Source organism: Dromiciops gliroides, chromosome 1, assembly GCF_019393635.1.
Source record: "Dromiciops gliroides isolate mDroGli1 chromosome 1, mDroGli1.pri, whole genome shotgun sequence".
Lineage (NCBI taxonomy): Eukaryota > Metazoa > Chordata > Mammalia > Microbiotheria > Microbiotheriidae > Dromiciops > Dromiciops gliroides.
The window spans coordinates 452,730,502-452,749,288 of NC_057861.1; the positions used below are offsets into that span (position 1 = coordinate 452,730,502).

The 18,787-nt window shown below is 36.1% G+C and overlaps 1 protein-coding gene across 1 annotated transcript in view; it reads left to right on the plus strand.

Annotated features, from left to right (window-relative positions):
* The window catches only part of ADGRV1 (adhesion G protein-coupled receptor V1), a 786,537-nt gene that overhangs the window by 281,644 nt on the left and 486,106 nt on the right, over positions 1-18,787 (plus strand). The window contains 2 exon segments of the mRNA XM_043996987.1: positions 5,048-5,455; positions 15,215-15,399. Of these exon segments, the coding sequence (XP_043852922.1) occupies positions 5,048-5,455; positions 15,215-15,399 (593 nt within the window).

Genomic DNA, 18,787 nt, shown 5'->3' on the forward strand with positions numbered 1-18,787 from the left:
TAGAATAAATGCTGAACTTGATTTCAAAAGATCTATGTTTGGACCTTCCTTTGTTCTCACACTGCCCAAATCACTCAATCTCTAAAGTGGGCTTCCTTCTTGCTGTAAGTCCTTATGATCCTAGTTTTAGGGGATCTCTCATCAGACGTAATGGTATAGGGCATCAGCTAGCCAGAATATAGAATCATTTCACAGCCCAGCATGACAGGCTGGCATGATAGCTATTGGGTATCTCAACCTATGCTCCTGGATTCTACATTACCCTGGGTACAGACTTCTGGATCTTACATCTTGTTGATATTAATTTATTGGGTTGGTTTTTTTTGTTGTTATTTGTTTGTTTGTTTTTTCAGGGCAATGGGGGTTAAGTGACTTGCCCAAGGGGTCACACAGCTAGTAAGTGTCAAGTGGCTGAGGTCGGATTTGAACTCAGGTACTCCTGAATCCAGGGCCAATGCTTTATCTACTGCCGCCACCCTAGCTGTCCCGATATTAGTTTATTGTTAATGATGAAAGGCAGTAACTGCATAATGGCAAAGAGCATGGGACTTGGTCTAAGGAAAAAAATATCAACTCAGAAGCTTACTAGCTATGTGACGGACCTTGGACAAATCACCCGACCTGTGACTCAGTTTCCTTGTCTGTAAAATGAGGAGAATTCAACTTCATGGGTCTCTAAATTCTTTCCTGCTCTAAATCTAATGATGTTGTTATATGCAGTTGGTGGACCTGATCTGGCTTTAAATCTGGGATGGTACAGGGAAATGTTAGGTTGTGCACTCCCCATAGAAATTAAGGACAGCAAGGCCTGGGGTGGGCCAGGGGAGTATGTAGGAGTGCTCAAGCCAGGAGCATCATGATAAGTAGGGAACAGTTATGGAAGAGCTCCATATTTTACTGGAAGAATAAGTAGGAACTTGTGCTGGGAGCTAGGAAGAAAGTGCAGAGCTGATGACTGATGCTTGTGTGGACAGTGAATAGATGGTTAAGCTTACAAGGTGCTATAGCACTTTGTTCCCTAGTGTTCCATGAAGAGTTTATTATCCAATTATACTCCAGACCTTAGTCTGGATGCCTAAAGAATGATAAAGAGAAGGTAGGCCCAGTTATTGGACAAAATGGAGTATCTTGCTTCTTATAGGAGGAAGTATAGTGTGCTAATGTCTGCAGTCAAGTCAATGAGTGTTTAAATGCCATTTATATGCTCTGTGCTAAGCACTGAGAATACAAGGAAAGGCAAAAACAGTCCCTTGGGGGCACAGGTGGATAGAATTCTGGGCCTGGAGTCTTGAAAACATCTTCCTGACTTCAGATCTGGCCTCAGACACTTAATAACTGTGTGACCCTGGGAAGGTCGACTTATCCCTGTGTGCCTCATTTTTCCCATCTGTAATATGAGCTGGAGAAGGAAATGTATTTCTATTCTAGTATTTCTGCCAAGAAAACCCCAAATAGGGTCACGAAGAGTCAGACACAACTGAAAACAAGCTCGTCAAGCTCACAGTCTAATAGGGGAGACAGCATGCAAACAACTATGTATGAATAAGACATAGATGAGGCTTGAGGTTGGGGGTTAGGAGAGTAGAATCATAGTATGCCTACCTCCTTGACCATACAATCCCATAGATTCCTGTTTAGAGGGAAAGGATTGGAAACAGTACAAGATGGTAGGAAGAAATGATACTAGGTCTCTCCAGAGAATGTTGTGTTTATTCAGTAATAAAAGAATATTATAATTTGAAACATCAACAGGATTAGAATGCTACTACTTCCCATAGTTTCTCTCCAGGTCTGTCATATCTTGTTTTATTCTGTCCTAGTAAACCTTCCTGGGGATCTTCAAGGGCAATGTCTCATACGTAGCACATTACAACCATGACCCAGGCCTGGAATGCCTCACAGTGTTTAGTTTATGGGAGTGACAATGCATTTTCCCGGAAAGTTCTAGGTTACCTTCTTTTACTGTAATTAAAGACTTTGATGGCAGAATGCCCAAGACCAGTTTTAAAACCTGAAGGGAAAGAAGAGATCCTGAAGAATCTAATGAAAATATTAACTATGCCATTCTTTCATTTTCTCATTTGTGGTTCTTCATTTAATCACCCCGATGATTTGCCTTTCCTTCCAACTTTCTTAGACATATGAATGGAAGGTACTAACAGTTCTCTCTCTGTAACTGGAAAAGGTGAAAACTTAATTATTGGCATAGGGAAATTCAGTGAGGAAATTCCTTAAATCCTATATATCCTATATATATTTTATTCCTATATCTACACTCACTATCTCTCTCTCTCTCTCTCTCTCTATATATATATATATATATATATATATATAATGTTTATAAAATATTTCAGGGTAAAGGAGAGAACAAAAATATGGGGAAAAGTCATAAATTATATGATTCTGTCAAACAGATCACCAAAAGAATGTTCTCTGTTAGTTTAAATGCTGGATGTGGAGGTTAGGAATAATCAAGTTCAAATTTTAACCTTAGACATATACTATGTGCCCCTGAGCAAATCACTTGACCTCTCTGTGGCTCAGTGTCCTTGTCTATAAAATGAGGGGAGTTGAAACCTAATGGTCTCTGAAGTCCTGTCCACTTCTAAATCTATTGATGCTATGTTATGCAATTAGTGGACAATTCTGGCTTTAAATCTGGATGCTACAGGGAGATGTTAGGTTGTGTATTCCACATATAAATTAAGGATCTAGGGCCAGGGTACCTCAGTTTCTTCATTTCTAAAATTGGGATAATAATAATACCTACATTATAGGATAGTTCTGAGGATACAGTGAGATCATATGTGGAAAATTCTTTGTAAACCTCAAAGCAATAGATAAATGCCAGCTGTTATTGTTACCACTTCCATTTTTATGATCCAGATAGGCACTTTCTCTGGAATGTATAATCTTAAAAGTTGTCTAGAGCCCTGAGGAGTGACCTTGTTTAGGAGGGACAGAGGTGGGAAGGCGTGAGGGGGTGGGACTTGAAATCTGGTCTTCTTATGCTGGTCCTCATTACTTTGAGAAGATTATGTTGGGAAAGGAGGTGAATTGGACATGTGGCTAGAGAAAGAATTAAAGCTCACTCTCTGTACTCATAGTCTTCTAAAAAGGACTAAAGGAAGAAGACCAAACAAAGGTAGCTTGGGTGGATCATTTGTGGAGATGTAAACAAGAATCATAAAGGATGAGAAGATGTTGATAACTCAATCTACAATGTTGTAGGGAATACCCACTTTCCAGGAAGGGGAAGGGAATATAACATTTTATAATGCCTACTGTGTGCTAGGAACTGTGCTAAGCTCTTTACAATAATCTCATTTGATCTTCACAACAACCCTGCAAGATAAATGCTGTTATTATTCCCATTTTACAAATGAGAAAACTGAAGCAAACAGGGTCACATAGGTAGGTAAGTGCCTGAGGCTATATTTGAACATAGGTCTTCCTGACTCCAGGTCCACCACTGTATCCACCAGCTAGTGGCCTCAGATGGGATCACAGGCCTATTAACAATGAAGCATTACTATCTGGATTATGGAGTGGTTGTCTAGTTCATTTCCTGGTATTCAATCAGGACTTTATCCAGATTTGTCTCACACATCCATTCAGAATTCTAGCCTCATAGAAAGTTTCCTAGCCACAAAGTTTTCATTGCTCCTTCTCATCCAACAAATAGAAAGCATTTCTGCTGCCTTATTTTTTGATGCTTTAATAGATTCAAAAGCTCTTTCTTGGTATTATTTTAAACTTCCTATAATTTCCATTATTTTAGATTTGATGCATATGCATACACAAGCCTGTGTGTTTTCTTTTATTCTTGTTTGATGATCTATCATACCTTCAACTTTTCATGACTTTTGGAAAATTTCCAAGAATTTTAGCATGGTATATTAGCCTAGAACATGTTTATTCTTAAGAATACTTATATGTCAACATGAGGGTAAACTAAGGTTTTCATTCCTAATGCCCCCAATTTTTTTCTCCTTCTGTATTCCCCTCAAAATAATAATTAAAAAAACTAGTTGGAGATCTCTTCAAAGTGTAGATTTTTTTTCCCTTTCTAAAAATATTATTACCTCAATTTTGTAATGTAAACACCTTTGAAGTGACATAATTAGAATTATGTTATATGCATAACATAGAGGGGTAATCCTTACCACAAATGTGTCACCATGGTTATGACTACTCCTGAAGCTCTCTGGCTGCTTCTGCCATTGGTCTATATACCTTGGTGTTCATTTGTTGGCCTTTTTGAAAGAGCTGTGACATCTACATTTTACCTATTTCCTACATTTAATTTCTCAAATGAATTGAGGTTTCCTCATTTTGCATGATCAGAAAGACAAGTCAATAGAATTAAAAAAATACATGTTTTATTGAGTAAGGTAAAATATGGTTTTTAAAATGAGTTTTCAGTTTTAAGGTGCTTAATAAATGTTTCATTCATATCATATAACAATTGTGGGGATACATTGTAAACTACCATGGAATATCTATTTATAAAAAAAAGATAAACTTTTTAAAGTAAAAAGTAATGGGAAAACCAGCCAGTGGGGGCCTAGTCTGTTAGGATATACTTGGATTTGTCCTTCTTGGTGGGTTATAGAAAACATATGCAGATATTTCCTGCCTGGCACTGAACCTCTACATGTAGGATTGAAACAGGGCCAATGAAGTGCCACTCCTCTCATTATGCTTCCACCCATAAAGTGGCCGTGAGATGGAAAGAAAATGCTCTTTCAAGATTTTATACCTAAAATGCAAATGTAGATCCTATAAGTTGTGTCATGGGAATCTTTGATTCAATAAAATCAGACTTCACTATAGTTTTGGAATTTGTAATCCCTGAGACATTCATCCATATTTGGAGTTGAAGTAATTCATGGTTTGCCCTTCAAGCTACCAGAGATCTCCCCTTGTATGTTCATCTAACAAATTAAAGTTGCCATTGTCTAAAGATCTTTTGTTTGAGGTAAATCAGTTTTTATAAAATTAGAAACACAATTAAGTCACTGAACTTATTCTTTTAAAATTCTAGGAGCTGAGGATTGCTGAAACAGTGGGCCGCACTCTCGTATCTCCGGCTATTTCAGGGAAAGATTTTGTCAAGTCTCAAGGCACCTTGATTTTTGAACCTGGACAGAGAAATGCTGTTTTAGATGTCATCCTAACCCCAGAGACAGAATCTTTAAATCCATATCCTAAGCGTTTCCAGGTTGTACTTTCTGACCCACTGGGTGGGGCCAGAATAGACAAAGTGTATGGCACTGCCAATGTAACGATTGTGTCTGATACTGATTCTCAGTCCTTTTGGGGCCTAGCTGATCAGCTACACCAGCCACTGGATGAAGAGATTTTGGTCAGAGTGCTCCACAACCTAAATCTCAAAGTAGCCACTGAAAATACAGATGAACAACTTAGTGCTGTCATGCATCTAATAGATAAGGTAAGCATTTAAAAAAAATAATTAGTGGGGCGGCTAGGTGGCACAGTGGATAGAGCACCGGCCCTGGAGTCAGGAGTACCTGAGTTCAAATCTGGCCTCGGACACTTAACACTTACTAGCTGTGTGACCCTGGGCAAGTCACTTAACCCTAATTGCCTTACTACAAAAAAAAAAATAATTCGTGACCTCCATGAAATTGCTTATGAATATGATGACCCATATGGACTATAACTCTATATACTAGAGTTGTATCTATCTTCTCACTCAGGGTAACCTTAACTAGTATGGAGCCAATAGTAAGTTGGATTGGTGCTACCACTAAGCCATTACATGGTGGAAAGGACATAGGGGCTAGAACTCGAGAGAGTTCTTTAAGTTGTATCACCTTGGGGAAATTAGTTTACCATTCTGGGCCTCAGTTTTCTTTTTCTTTTTTTTCTTTTTTTCTTTTTTTGTTTTTTGTTTTTTGTTTTTATATTTTGTGTGAGGTAATGGGGCTTAAGTGACTTGCCCAAGGTCACACAGCTAGTAAGTGTCAAGTGTCTGAGGCCGGATTTGAACTCAGGTACTCCTGAATCCAGGACCGGTGCTTTATCCACTGTGCCACCTAGCTGCCCCAGTTTTCTTTTCTTTTTTTTTTTTTGTGAGACAATTGAGGTTAAGTGACTTTCCTAGGATCACAGAGCTAGTAAGTGTTAAGTGTCTGAGGCCGGATTTGAACTCAGGTCCTCCTGACTCCAGGGCTGGTGCTCTATCCTCTATGCCACCTACTTGCCCCGCCCCCCCCCACCCCAGTTTTCTTATCATTAAATTGAGGGAACTAGATTTGATGGTTTTCAAAGAAATTTCCTACTCTAAATCCTATGGTTCTTTCCTATTTCTAAACTACAACAACAGCCAGGAGTGGTGGTGTACTCCTGCAATCCTCTGCTACTGGGGAAGGGGTCTCCCTTGAGTTAGAGTTCTTTGCTAAAGTAGGGCTAAATGTAATCAGAGGTTTCCACCAAGTCCCACACTCATATGGTGAGCCTCTTGGGAGCAGAAGGCCTTCAGGATGCCCGAGGTTGGAAAACTAGGAAAAATAAAGCTTTTGTACCAATCAGCATTGGGATTGGGCTCATGAGTGGTTATTGCATTTCCAGCCAGGTCAAGAAAGGGAGACTAGTCTCAAAAAATGAAATGAAATGAAATAAAATAAAATAATAAAATACAGTCTAGTAGTAACAGCTCTTTCTCTCTTGTCTCTCACTGATTTGGGGGTGATAGGAGCACTAGCAAAATGGAGACCCTAGAGTTATTTAAGATTCTTGTAACCCAAGTATTTTTATGGTCTTGAAACAGCTCTGAATGACTAAAGATAAAGGACCTCAAGAACTTAACATCTCTGTTGAATATTTGTTATCATTAAGCTTGACTAAGACATGAAATGTACAAGAAGTTTAGCTATGATGGAAAATACCAGAATAAGCCATAGATGCAGACCAGGGAGCAGAGTCCATTATCAGATAATTAGTATAGAGTCGGTTTAGGGGTGGGGAGAGGAGAGAAGGGTGATGTGAATTTAATTATGTGATACAAGCCCTAGGTAAAGGCATTTTCAAGTTTTGGTAAAATATGAGTCTATAAGAATAAGGTCCAATAAAGAAAGTCCCACATGGGTTCTTGCCAAAACAGATATAATTCTCTATCACTTTATTGTGTTTTATTTCTTTAGTTACTATAAGGTGAAAATGTGGGGGGTACAGTATGCAAAATAATCTTTGAAAGAATAATCTAGAATTAAGCAAAGTCTAGGGCAAAAATGACAATTGTATTAATTTATGCACATAAGGAACAAAAGTTTTGTTACATCTGCATGAAAATTTGTTAATTCCTCTAAGCCCCATTTTCCTGTAGCATCTGTAAAGTGAAGGGGTTGGACTAGATTTACTCTTAGACTTCTTCTAGCTCCAGTTCTCTGACATTGGTCTGTAACACACCAATATTATTACTACATAATCTGAGTAAGATAATTACTATATAATCTCTATTATTATGTTTTTCTGAGAGCAAATCATTTGACTTAATACAACTTCTTCACTTAATATTCCTTTAGTTTATGCTTTCATTTTACATTCTTGACACCTTGTTTTTAGTCTATTAGGAGAGGTATTTTGTGCCAAATGGGTACAAAACAATAAGTAAATGTTCAGGGTCCAAGAATACTCAATCACTCTGGAGTCTTCCATTTCTTCGAACATTTGCATCACCCAAGAAAAACAAATGAGAGAATGAAGAGCAAAAAGCCACTATAACTAGCTTTTTAGACTTGGAAAGGGAAATTATGGGTCACGTAGGGATATTTGCTGTTGTCAAGATTCCTGACAACTTCCTCAGTCCCTTCTTAACAAGTCTCATTTCCTGGGTAGGCCCTTTCTGAGTCCTTTTCTTCTAGAAGAGTACACAGAACTAGCAGTGATTAGCCAGCAAATCTAAAGGAAATCATGTGAACAACTTCTGGTTTTATAGAAATATACGGGCAAATCACTTTGGTTGCTTTGTTTGATTACATGATATTATAACATTACTTTATAACCATACTTTTCATGTCTGTACCCTATCATTTTCCCAGCTAAGAAACTACTGTAAGAAGGCAAAAGCTAAACATTTTAAATTCTCTGTAGAGGAGATAGGTGAAAAAAAGCATAAAGTACCTACAAAGGTCAATCCTTGCCAAATAGCTCTAAAAACCAGCAGGAATGGCTTGTGTCAGGTTTGGAGGAAGGAGTTAAGGGATAAGGATTTTCTAAAGGAAATGTTCTTACTCATTTGTTAATGATAAGACCTCTTGTGATTATGATAATTTGGAAGAGGGTATAGGAAAGAAAAGTGTAATTAAGTTCTATAAGAAAAAACAGTTCTAAACTTGTTTTAAAGTATTGATTTTAAAAGATGTAACAAATTCTATTATATTTTCCATTTTAGAAAGTTGTATGACAGCCATATATTACTGACAGACATTTGAAACTTGTTTACATGAAGTTGTGTAGATATTTCTTGATTGCTGTTTATGGATTCACTGGGTAAAAGGAAACAGGAAGTAAACAGTTACAAATAGATTAAGACATCCAGATTTCAAAGACATGAATCACAAAACTCAATTACTAGAGATGCCCAAGATGGGGAAATTTAATTAGCTTTGCTTGTTCCTAACACTTATCAGCCAATGTAATTTTCTCCATTATACATTAACAATTTACATGAAATGAAAACCCAAAAACATTAGAAGAAAGATATTCTAAAAAACCAGAATAGAAAAATATGACTGCATTTTAAAAGAAAAACCATTCTTATTATTTGCCAGCTGAAGTATGTTGAACATCAGTAGAAAATGTATAACTATTTCAAACAAGGTCTGTTTTGTTTATTATCAAGTATTTTTATAGTACCAACATATACGTGAAACATGCCAGGGACTAATATTTTTTAAACATCTTTTTTCTATTTCACTAACACAGGAATTTGAGGTTTCAATTGTTCATTAAATACAATTATTAACTAATACTTGGGACATGTTCACATAGTTTCACATCTAGATTACCCTACACTGATGGACCAAAACCTAGAAATAAAACCTTGCAGATAATCCACATATGACCAATACACGATACCTACAAATCTTAACATGATGCCTCATTAATTTAAATTGGTAGAACATAAAAGTGGATTTTCCAAATACAACAACTTATTGCAAAGTGGATTGTATTGTTCTAGCATTTTTCATGTCAAATGGTTTCATATGTGGCTACTTTTTGTATTCACTAGCATCTAGCACAATGTTACTCAGATAGCAGCCTCCAATCAATATTTATTGCATTGAATTGTATATACACAGATAGAAAAGCTAGAAATACCTATACATGCAGGAATACCTCGGTCATTTATTTTGAACACATCTAAATGTAAATTTAAATAAGTATTTAAATTTGCCTAGGAAAATCCAGATAATAATCCATCAGATGTTCTGATAATTACTAGCTTCAGAATTTCAGGAAAATATAAACATTTCAGAATTAGTGATTAAAAAAATTTAAACCTTGATTTTGGTAATTTCTTTTTGTTTATTAAAATTGTAGGAATTTTCTAATTCTCAAGGTATGGGAATATGCTAAAAATTGGAGAATATAAGATTTTTGGGGGGAAAATTGCTAAATCTGTCAAGAATTAGCTGGTCAGATCTAGATTTGTCCATTTTAACAGTTTATTGACAAATATAAATTTGCCTTTTGCTATATTTATGGATTTATATTTTCTTCCTTCTCTCGCAATGTCTGTGTACACATAAATAGCAAACTATATGAGTGTATAGGTGTACACATAGATACATGTATATGTGTTTATACATATTGTATATATGTGTATAAGTATATTATATGTATGTATATGTGTGTGTATGGATATAGATAGGACATTGTTTTTTGTTTTGTTTTTTCCATTTGTTTGTGGGTTGTTTTTGGTGAGGCAATTGGGGTTAAGTGACTTGCCCAGGGTCACACAGCTAGTAAGTGTCAAGGGTCTGAGGCTGGATTTGAACTCAGGTCCTCCTGAATCCAGGGCTGGTGCTCTATCCACTGCGCTACCTAGCTGCCCCCAGGACATATTGTTTTTATGAACCAAATCTGTGATTTCATCTGTCTGAGCAACTATTGAGGAAGAAAATCCATCCATTGATGCAGACCAGAATAAAATATAATTGTATTTAGATTATAGTCTTGGGAGTTGCTTGGAGCATTCAGAAGTTAAATAGCCAGTATGGGTCTGAATGAAGTAGGACATGAATATAGGACTTCTGACCTTTGACGCCACTTTTGTCTTCTGTGCCACAGTTGACTCTTGCTAAAACACCCTATGACAAAATGGCACTTTAGTATGTGGATATTTGTAAAATATACCCATGTATACTATGATATATAACCTACATCAACCTCTATGTTATAATTTAGCTGATGTATAGATCCTTATATCCATATATATGTGTCCTCTAAATAGAAATTATACATGTATGTATATACATGCATATACCCATACAAGTACCAGTTTCTCCCCTGTGCTTTAGTCCTACATCATCACTTTTCTACTGTATATTTCAAATTAGATGTCCCAGACACCTCTCAAACTAAGCATGACCCAAATTGAACTCATTATCTTCCTTAAACCCTTCTCTCTTCCAAATACCCTATTTCCATCAAGGTACTACTATGCTTCAAGCCCCACAGGTTTGTAATCTTGGCACAGTGTTTGACTTTTACACTCTCTCTCACCTCACATATTCAGTCCATTGTCAATTTTTTTTGTTGTTTCCATCTCTACAAGATGTCTCACATCAGGCCTCTTTTATCTGCTCACACAGCCACTGTCTTACTTGTGTACTCATCCCTTCCCACCTAGATTATTGCAGCAGTTCCTAACCAGTCTCACTGCCTCATGTAGCTCCCCCTTCCAGTCTATACCATACACTGCAACATAATGAATGGTTTTCTTAGGTTACAAATCTGACCATGATGCTCAGTCAATTTCAGTGGCTTCCTGTACCCTCTAGAATAAAATAGGAATTCCTCTGTAAGCCCTTCACAGTTTGGCTTTAGCCTATCTTTCCAGTCTCTTTAGATGTTCTCCTTCCTGCATTCTACCATCCAACTAGCCTGTCCTCTCTATTTCTCATCCATGGCACTGCTGTCTTTATCAGTGGCTTTTCATTGGCAGGTCCCCAGGTCTGGAACACACTCCCTCCTCACAACTCTGCTATAGAATCCCAATCTTCCTTTTCAAGATGCACTTCAAGTACCATCTACTGTTTGAAACCTTTCCTGATTCTCCCGACCATTAGTACTTTACTTCCCAAACTACTTTATATTTAACTACTTTTTATTTATTCATATTTGTTCTGATGTATTTATAGACTTATCTTCCCCATTGTAATATAAGGTCCTTACACAGGGATTTGTATTTGTATCCTCAATGCTTAGCACAGCACTAAGCACATAGTAGGTGCTCATTTACTAATTGATTGATGTATTATAACGGATATTAACATCCAGTTATTACTGTATACTTTGTTTCCAACTGTCATGATGCCATGAGATAAAATTCCATCTTACATATACCCTAAGAGCAAAATTTGAATTATCTTTTAACATTTTCTCCACACACATGTAGTATATCATAGAATATTGCTGATTTTTTTCTCTTTGCTATCCTCACAAATATTCCCACAATTATTCTGTTTTCTAATATATGCATATTACAAATAAGACTCCTCAAACCAATTTAATGGTACCATGGAATTTAATATTTAGAACTAGATATAGCTTTACAGATGACCTGATCCAACCTACTCATTTTATAATTGAAGAAACTGAGATACAGGCAGATTAAATGACTTGGTCAAAGTCAGGCAGATACTGAGTAGCAGGACCAGGATTTAATTCCAGGTCCTGTGATTTTAAAGCCATGTTCTTTTTGTTTTTGTTTTTTGTTTTTTTAGTGAGGCAATTGGGGTTAAGTGACTTGCCCAAGGTCACACAGCTAGTAAGTGTTAAGTGTCTGAGGCCGGATTTGAACTCAGGTACTCCTGATTCCAGGGCTGGTGCTCTATCCACTGCGCCACCTAGCTGCCCCAAAGCCATGTTCTTTTTAACATACTACTGATGCCTCTAGTAATTAATATGTTATAGCTAGCAGGATGGAGATTCTACCTTAAGAATCACCAGATCTCACTATAAGACCAATTACCCAATGCACAACACTATTTCTGTGACCTGGGTATACCCAATAATGTTTTTGTTGTTGTTCTTTGTTTACCTTGTATTTATAGAATCAATTAATTACATTTGGCAGGGTGTACCTATAATTTATTAAACCACATTTTGATTACTCTTTCCTTGAGTTATTCTGACTAGGGATGTAATTAGAATATAGCCCCTTCCAAATTCTCCACTATCAACCTTCTCAGTGTTCATTGCTCTATGCTCCCAAATTTGTTTATTAGGAACATCAAAATTGTTTGCCATTTTGCCCTTTCTGGTTTCCTTCTTAATCCATTTACTCTGACTAGATAGATGATAGATAGAACATTTATTAAGCTATATATATGTGTATGTGTATATGCATATATATTTATATATACACTTCACTAAATAGAGCTGGGGATATAAATATAAGCCAAAATAATGGTTCCTACCCTCAAGGAGCTTACATTCAAATAGGGGAAGACAATGCAAAAAGAGAAGCTAAAAAGCAGAGGAGAGAACAAGGAGGAAGGAGGGAAAGGTCCAATAGAGAAAGGGGAGAAGCGAAGAAGTCTAGAGAGTGAGAGGAGACAAGAATGAATATCCCTCTATCTTCTTTGTCTCTGTTATTTTTATAAAATGCTTTTCCCCACACATTTTTTTGTATTATTTTTCCTCTTCACAAAATTAACCTTGATTATAGGGAAAGGAGAAAAAGCCTTCATTCTCTAAATTTCCATAAGTTAATTGTTTTAGTCTACATAATTTTGGAGATAATAATATTTAAACAGTGATAATCATATTTAAAAGTTATGAATGCCCCCTTTTTATTCCCCCTACCCAGTAATCTGCTATCATCTGTCTCAGGGTGTTAAGATCCTGCAGAATAAGGGATCCTTGTTCAGTACAGATGTAGTTTGTAGCTTATTAGGATAAGAATTGAAGAAAGGCATTGGGTGACTTATGGTCACTGTGGTTGGATAAGAGTTTTTTTTATCATGCACCAGGAGAAAGGGAGTTGTGTTGTGTGTGGAATGGAGGATTCCCTATTATTTTATTGACTTGATTGACATCCTCCATAGAGACTTTCCCTCTTTTGGCTGAAACAAATATTTAATAAGGACTTAGTATGTGTCAGGGAATACAAAGATTAAAAAATGATACAATGCTTGCTTTTAAGGAGCTTAGATTATGGGTAATAAGGGATCTAAACAAATAATATTAAGTAGAGTAGGAATGTAACAAAAGGACATAAATTATTTAGGAAAATTTGGGATGGAAATGTGAGAATCTTTGACTAGGATACTGAGGTGAAACAATTGAGAGTCAACTCTTTAACCTGTTAAAATGTTTACTATGTGAAATACAATCTTCTTGTTTTTCTTGCTTGCACCCAGGTGTATCCAGTGAAATGCCTGATTTATTTTAAACATCTCTGTTTTTACAAATTGTAGTATTATTAGGTTTTGTCTAATGCACAAAATGAGATTTTAAATTAGTAACACCTTCTTTAGAATCACCCCATGGCAGAAGAAGTGTGAAATAACAGATAGAGAGAGGGCCTTGGAGTCATGAAGATCTGGGTTCAAGTCCATTCTCTGAAACATGTTGCTTGTGTTATCCTAGACAAGTCCTTCAATGCTCTAAGACTCTTCACTTGCAGAGAAGGTGCTGACCTCACCAGGAGCTCCCTATACTGAGAAATCAAAAAGTCCAGTCTCTATCTTTGTCTTAATTTCTTTATGTTATCATTTACTCTAACCCTTTGGAATAAAATTGCATACAATTGAGCTGAGAAACAATTATGACAAGTTCACATTAATTCATTTCATAGGTAACATAATTTTAAAAGTATCTTCTGTTTTTTATATCTTCTAGAAGATATAAAATTATAAAGATATATAGAAGATATAAAATATAAAATTCCCAATATATACTTTCCCCTCTTCCTCCTAGGGAGTCATCCCTTATGACAAAAAATGCAAAAAAGAAATAAAAAAAACTATTCAGCAAAGCTAATCAACACATCAAGTAAATTCAACATCATATGCACTGTTATACACTCATAGCCGTTCACCTTTGCAAGGAAGCAAGGGATGTTTATTTTCATGTTTCTTCTTTGGGACCAGGTTTCGTCATTGCAATTTCACACCATTCAGTTCCTCTTGTTTTGGTGATTTGTTTTGTTCCATTTATTTTGTTCTAGTCGTGAATATTGTTTTTCTAGTACTGCCATCTTCAGTTTGCATCAGTTTATATGCCTTTTATATCATTATATTCATCCTTTCTTACAGCAAGTCAATCTTGTATTATTGAATTATATCAGTGTACCACAATTTCTTTTAATTATTCTCCAAATGACAGACATCTATTTGTTTCTAGTTCTTTAATGATTACAAAAGTGTGGCTATAAATATTTTGTTACAAATAGGACCTGATTGTGGTTTAATATCCAATATGACTGCTTTAAAAAAAGACATTTTTAGCCTGAGTCTTTGATTTTTTGGCATAGGGAAATTCCTTATTTCCTACATATCCTGTATATATTTTATTCCTATATATACTCTCTCTCTCTCTCTCTCTCTCTCTCTATATATATATATATATATACATATTATAATTTATATTTTCATTGAGTTGCCTGGGTCACTGAAAAATTAAATAACTCAGGTGTGTCAGATGCAGATCTTGAACTGAGGGCTTCTTGGCTCTGAGGGCAGCTCCTTTTCTACCACGACAGTATGTCTCTCCAAAAAATATATTTTATGTATTGATGAATAGAAAGAATATATTTTATTAATCTTTTTTTGGGGGGGACAATGAGGGTTAAATGACTTGCCCAGGGTCACAAAGCTAATAAGTGTCAAGTGTCTGAGACTGGATTTTAACTCAGGTTCTCCTGAATCTAAGGCTAGTGCTTTATCCACTGCACCATCTAGCTGCCCTCATATTTTATTAATCTAATGTGGTGTCCTATTTCTGTCTTTCCCAGATAACAGTTGAAGGCAAAAAACAAGTTTTCACTGTTAGAAGCAGAAATCTTTTTTATGACATCCTTTGTACTCTAATTAACCCACGACGTAAGGACACTAGGGGCTTCAGCCATTTTGCAGAAGTGACTGAGAAGTTTGCCTTTTCTCTTCTGACTGATGTTACCTGTGGATCTCCTGGTGAAAGGTAACTATTTTTGCCATTGAATACAGTTATGTGATAAACTTACTTAAGTATTTCCTGTATCTATTTTATAGTATCTATAAGAAGGCAATATATAATATAAATATATATGTGTGGATGCATGCACAAACACACACACACATATATACACACCAAAAATTACTATTCTTGCATTTCTAAATGTTTCAAAGTTTCTTTAAAAATAAAATCTTTATTTATATTGTTAATTCCCATTAGACCAGGGCTTCTTAAACTTTTTTCCACTTGTGGCCCCTTTTCACTGGAGAAATTTTTATGCAACCCTGGGTATATAGGTATATAAAATAGGTATGCATAACCTTTTACTGTTGTCCAATTTTTTGTGACCCCCATATTCAGTTACGTGACCCCATATGGACCCACAGTTTAAGACGCTTTGCACTATGCCATACAATAGATAAAAATGAAATCCTGAAAAGAAAACAAATGAAAATAACTCAACTCCAAAGTTTAGCAGTGATCAGTAGTTATGTTTTGTACTACTGATATGGCTTTCCCAGTGGAACTACTGTTGAGTGTCAAAAGTGAATTAAATATCTTTTAGCCAATCCTAAGCTGCTTCCTGGAACTAATGCTAAGTTCATAGCAGGGATCTGGTAAGAAAGAAATCAAGAGAAGTGCTAATAGCCAAACTAAAAATTAAAGCAGTCAACCTTTCTTACAGAGAGGTGGGCTACTTGAATGTGAAACTATGTTCATTTAGGTATCTAGGTGACATAGTGGATAAAGTCTGATTACCCAAGTTCAAAATCTGCCTTGGTTATTTACTAGCTGTATGATGCTGGGCATGTCCTGGGCATAACCTCTCAGCCCCAATTTCTTTATCTGTAAAATGGTATAGGTATGTAAAATTATTATGTAAAATTATTATGTAAAATTATATGTAAAATGGCGCCTTCCTCAGAGGGTTCTTGTGAATATTAAATGAAATAGTATAGTTATAATTGTTGCATGGGGTAGCCACCACACTATAGCACCTCACATCTCTCATACAGGGAATAGGGGCACCTTCCCTCTTTGGGCTGGCTTTATTACTCCAACCTACCTTTGTACTGGCAGATTTAGGCCCTAGAGAAGGACTACTGTCATAGGATTACACTCAAATTCTTCAGGGTCCTAAGAATAAGGCTGTTTGTGAGGGAATTTACTTTCCCTACTCACCACTTTAGCTCTTGAGCCCCCACTGTTGCATTTCTGTTTGTACAACCAGCCTCTCACAATAATGACATTTTTAGGTCTTAAACATAGCCACCTACTTAACAACAAACTAAAATAAATAACATCCCTTATATCAAAGTAAATGCATAAATAATAGGTATATTATAAACCTGGGTTGAATTCTTCCACCAATGTACCTTCAGTCTGTTGGTCATATGCTTACAGAAACCTACTACTGAGATGCTTGAGTGAGGAAAACCCATGTGCTCAGGATAATTCATGACTCTGGAAGTATTCTTCTAGATTCTTCTGTCTCTGGAAGTTTCAAAAGTTCTTAAGTGGATGTACCATCTGTGTTAAGTACAGGATTCTTTTGTTAAGCGGAGCTGATCCATATTGTACTTAACTGACACCTCACTGGGCACAATATCTTAACCAAACTAGTGGATCCACTGAATTACTTCTCTGCTTTTCTGCTTTCAATCTGTTTTTCTGCTCAGCTAGACTTACTCCTTAATAGCATCACTTCTAATTTCAAATTTTGCTGAAGTGGTTGTGAAATTAGTAATTTTCTCTCTCATTCTTATCTTTCTGGGTTCAATTATGGGTCCCTTCTGAGACTGACCCTCCACCTTGGCTTATGATTATTAATCAACTTCTCATCTTCAAATCATACAACAATACTAATATCTATATTGCTTCCCAGTTATTATAGCTTATATTTAAATTTTAAAAACAATAGCTATGTCTGAACCCTGAATTGGACTCTATCCTCACCAACTCTCTCAAGATTTCTCTTAGAACTCTGAGTAGTCTTAATTCAGCAACAGTTTCCTTTTTAAAAGCCTCTAGACAAGTGATAATTTTTAATTAAATAGCTATTTTAATTAGTTGATTTAATTAAATTAGCATTGGGAATCATATGGTAAACACAAGCAATGTTAATGGATCTACTCATTGCTATCCTTGCTATGTTCATTAACTGGCATTCTTTCCTCTGACAAATACTTTTTATTCCACTTATTCATATGGTGCTTCTTATTTGTCATCTGTGTATATAGAGGTTTCTTGAGGGCAGGAAACATTCTTCTTTTTTTCTACTCCCACGTAAAAGCTGGTACAGTGTTGAGCACGTAGTAGATACTTAGTGCCTGTTTGATCAATGCTGGCCCTGTTCTCTGGAACATTGACTTTAGAAGCAAGAATGGGCATCATAGAAGGCCCCATAACAGGTCACGTAAGAGTAGTGGCAATAAAACAAAAAAGCATACATTATATGTTCTGCTTCACTTCTCAGGGCCTGATTTTCATCCTATTTCGTGTTAGGATGATGGGATGAGGTTGTGGGTCTTAAGAGTGTGGTCTAGCAGTATGACTCTGGATGAGCCACTTCAGCTTTTTGGGTTTCCGTGATCTCATCTGTAAAATGGGAGAGTTTGCCTAGATAGTCACTAAGGTCCCTTCCAGCTCTAAATCCATAATCTTAGGAATCTTTCATCTAAGTAAGTGGTATTTACTTTGACTTTGCAATGCTGACTAAGGAATCCTCAATCTTAACTCATACAGTGTATCTCAGAAGTCTTATTGCAGTTTGAAGTCTTAATAGTTTAAGATATTGGCTCGTAGCTTAAAGCTCCATTAAGATTTTTGGGACACTTTAAGAAAGAACATTTACTGGGGGTAGCTAGGTAGCACAGTAGATAAAGCACCAACCCTGGATTCAGGAGGATCTGAGTTCAAATCCAGCCTCAGACACTTGACACTTACTGGCTATGTGATCCTGGGCAAGTCACTTAACCCTCATTGTCCCACAAAAAAAAGTACAGAACATTTATTAAAAGTGGTGATCCTTGAACATAACAACCGAAATATTTCAAAGGGTATAAAGCCATTTGTACTGTAAGAATTATGCCTATTTTTGTGATATAGCTGAGGAATTAATGATCCACCTTGGAATATACATTTTATTTTCTTTGCATTTTTAAACTATATCAATGTGCCAAATATCATAATTTTTTAGCATAATCATGCTTCAAAGACTAAGAAAAACAACTTTTAAAATTTCAATTTCATTTCACAGTAAAGTAATTATTTTACAGCATTGTACAAACATTATATTGGCATTTTCACCCTCCCTCTTCTTTCTCATACATTTATAATTGTTTGTAAGCAAGAGCATTCTCCTTAATGAGAC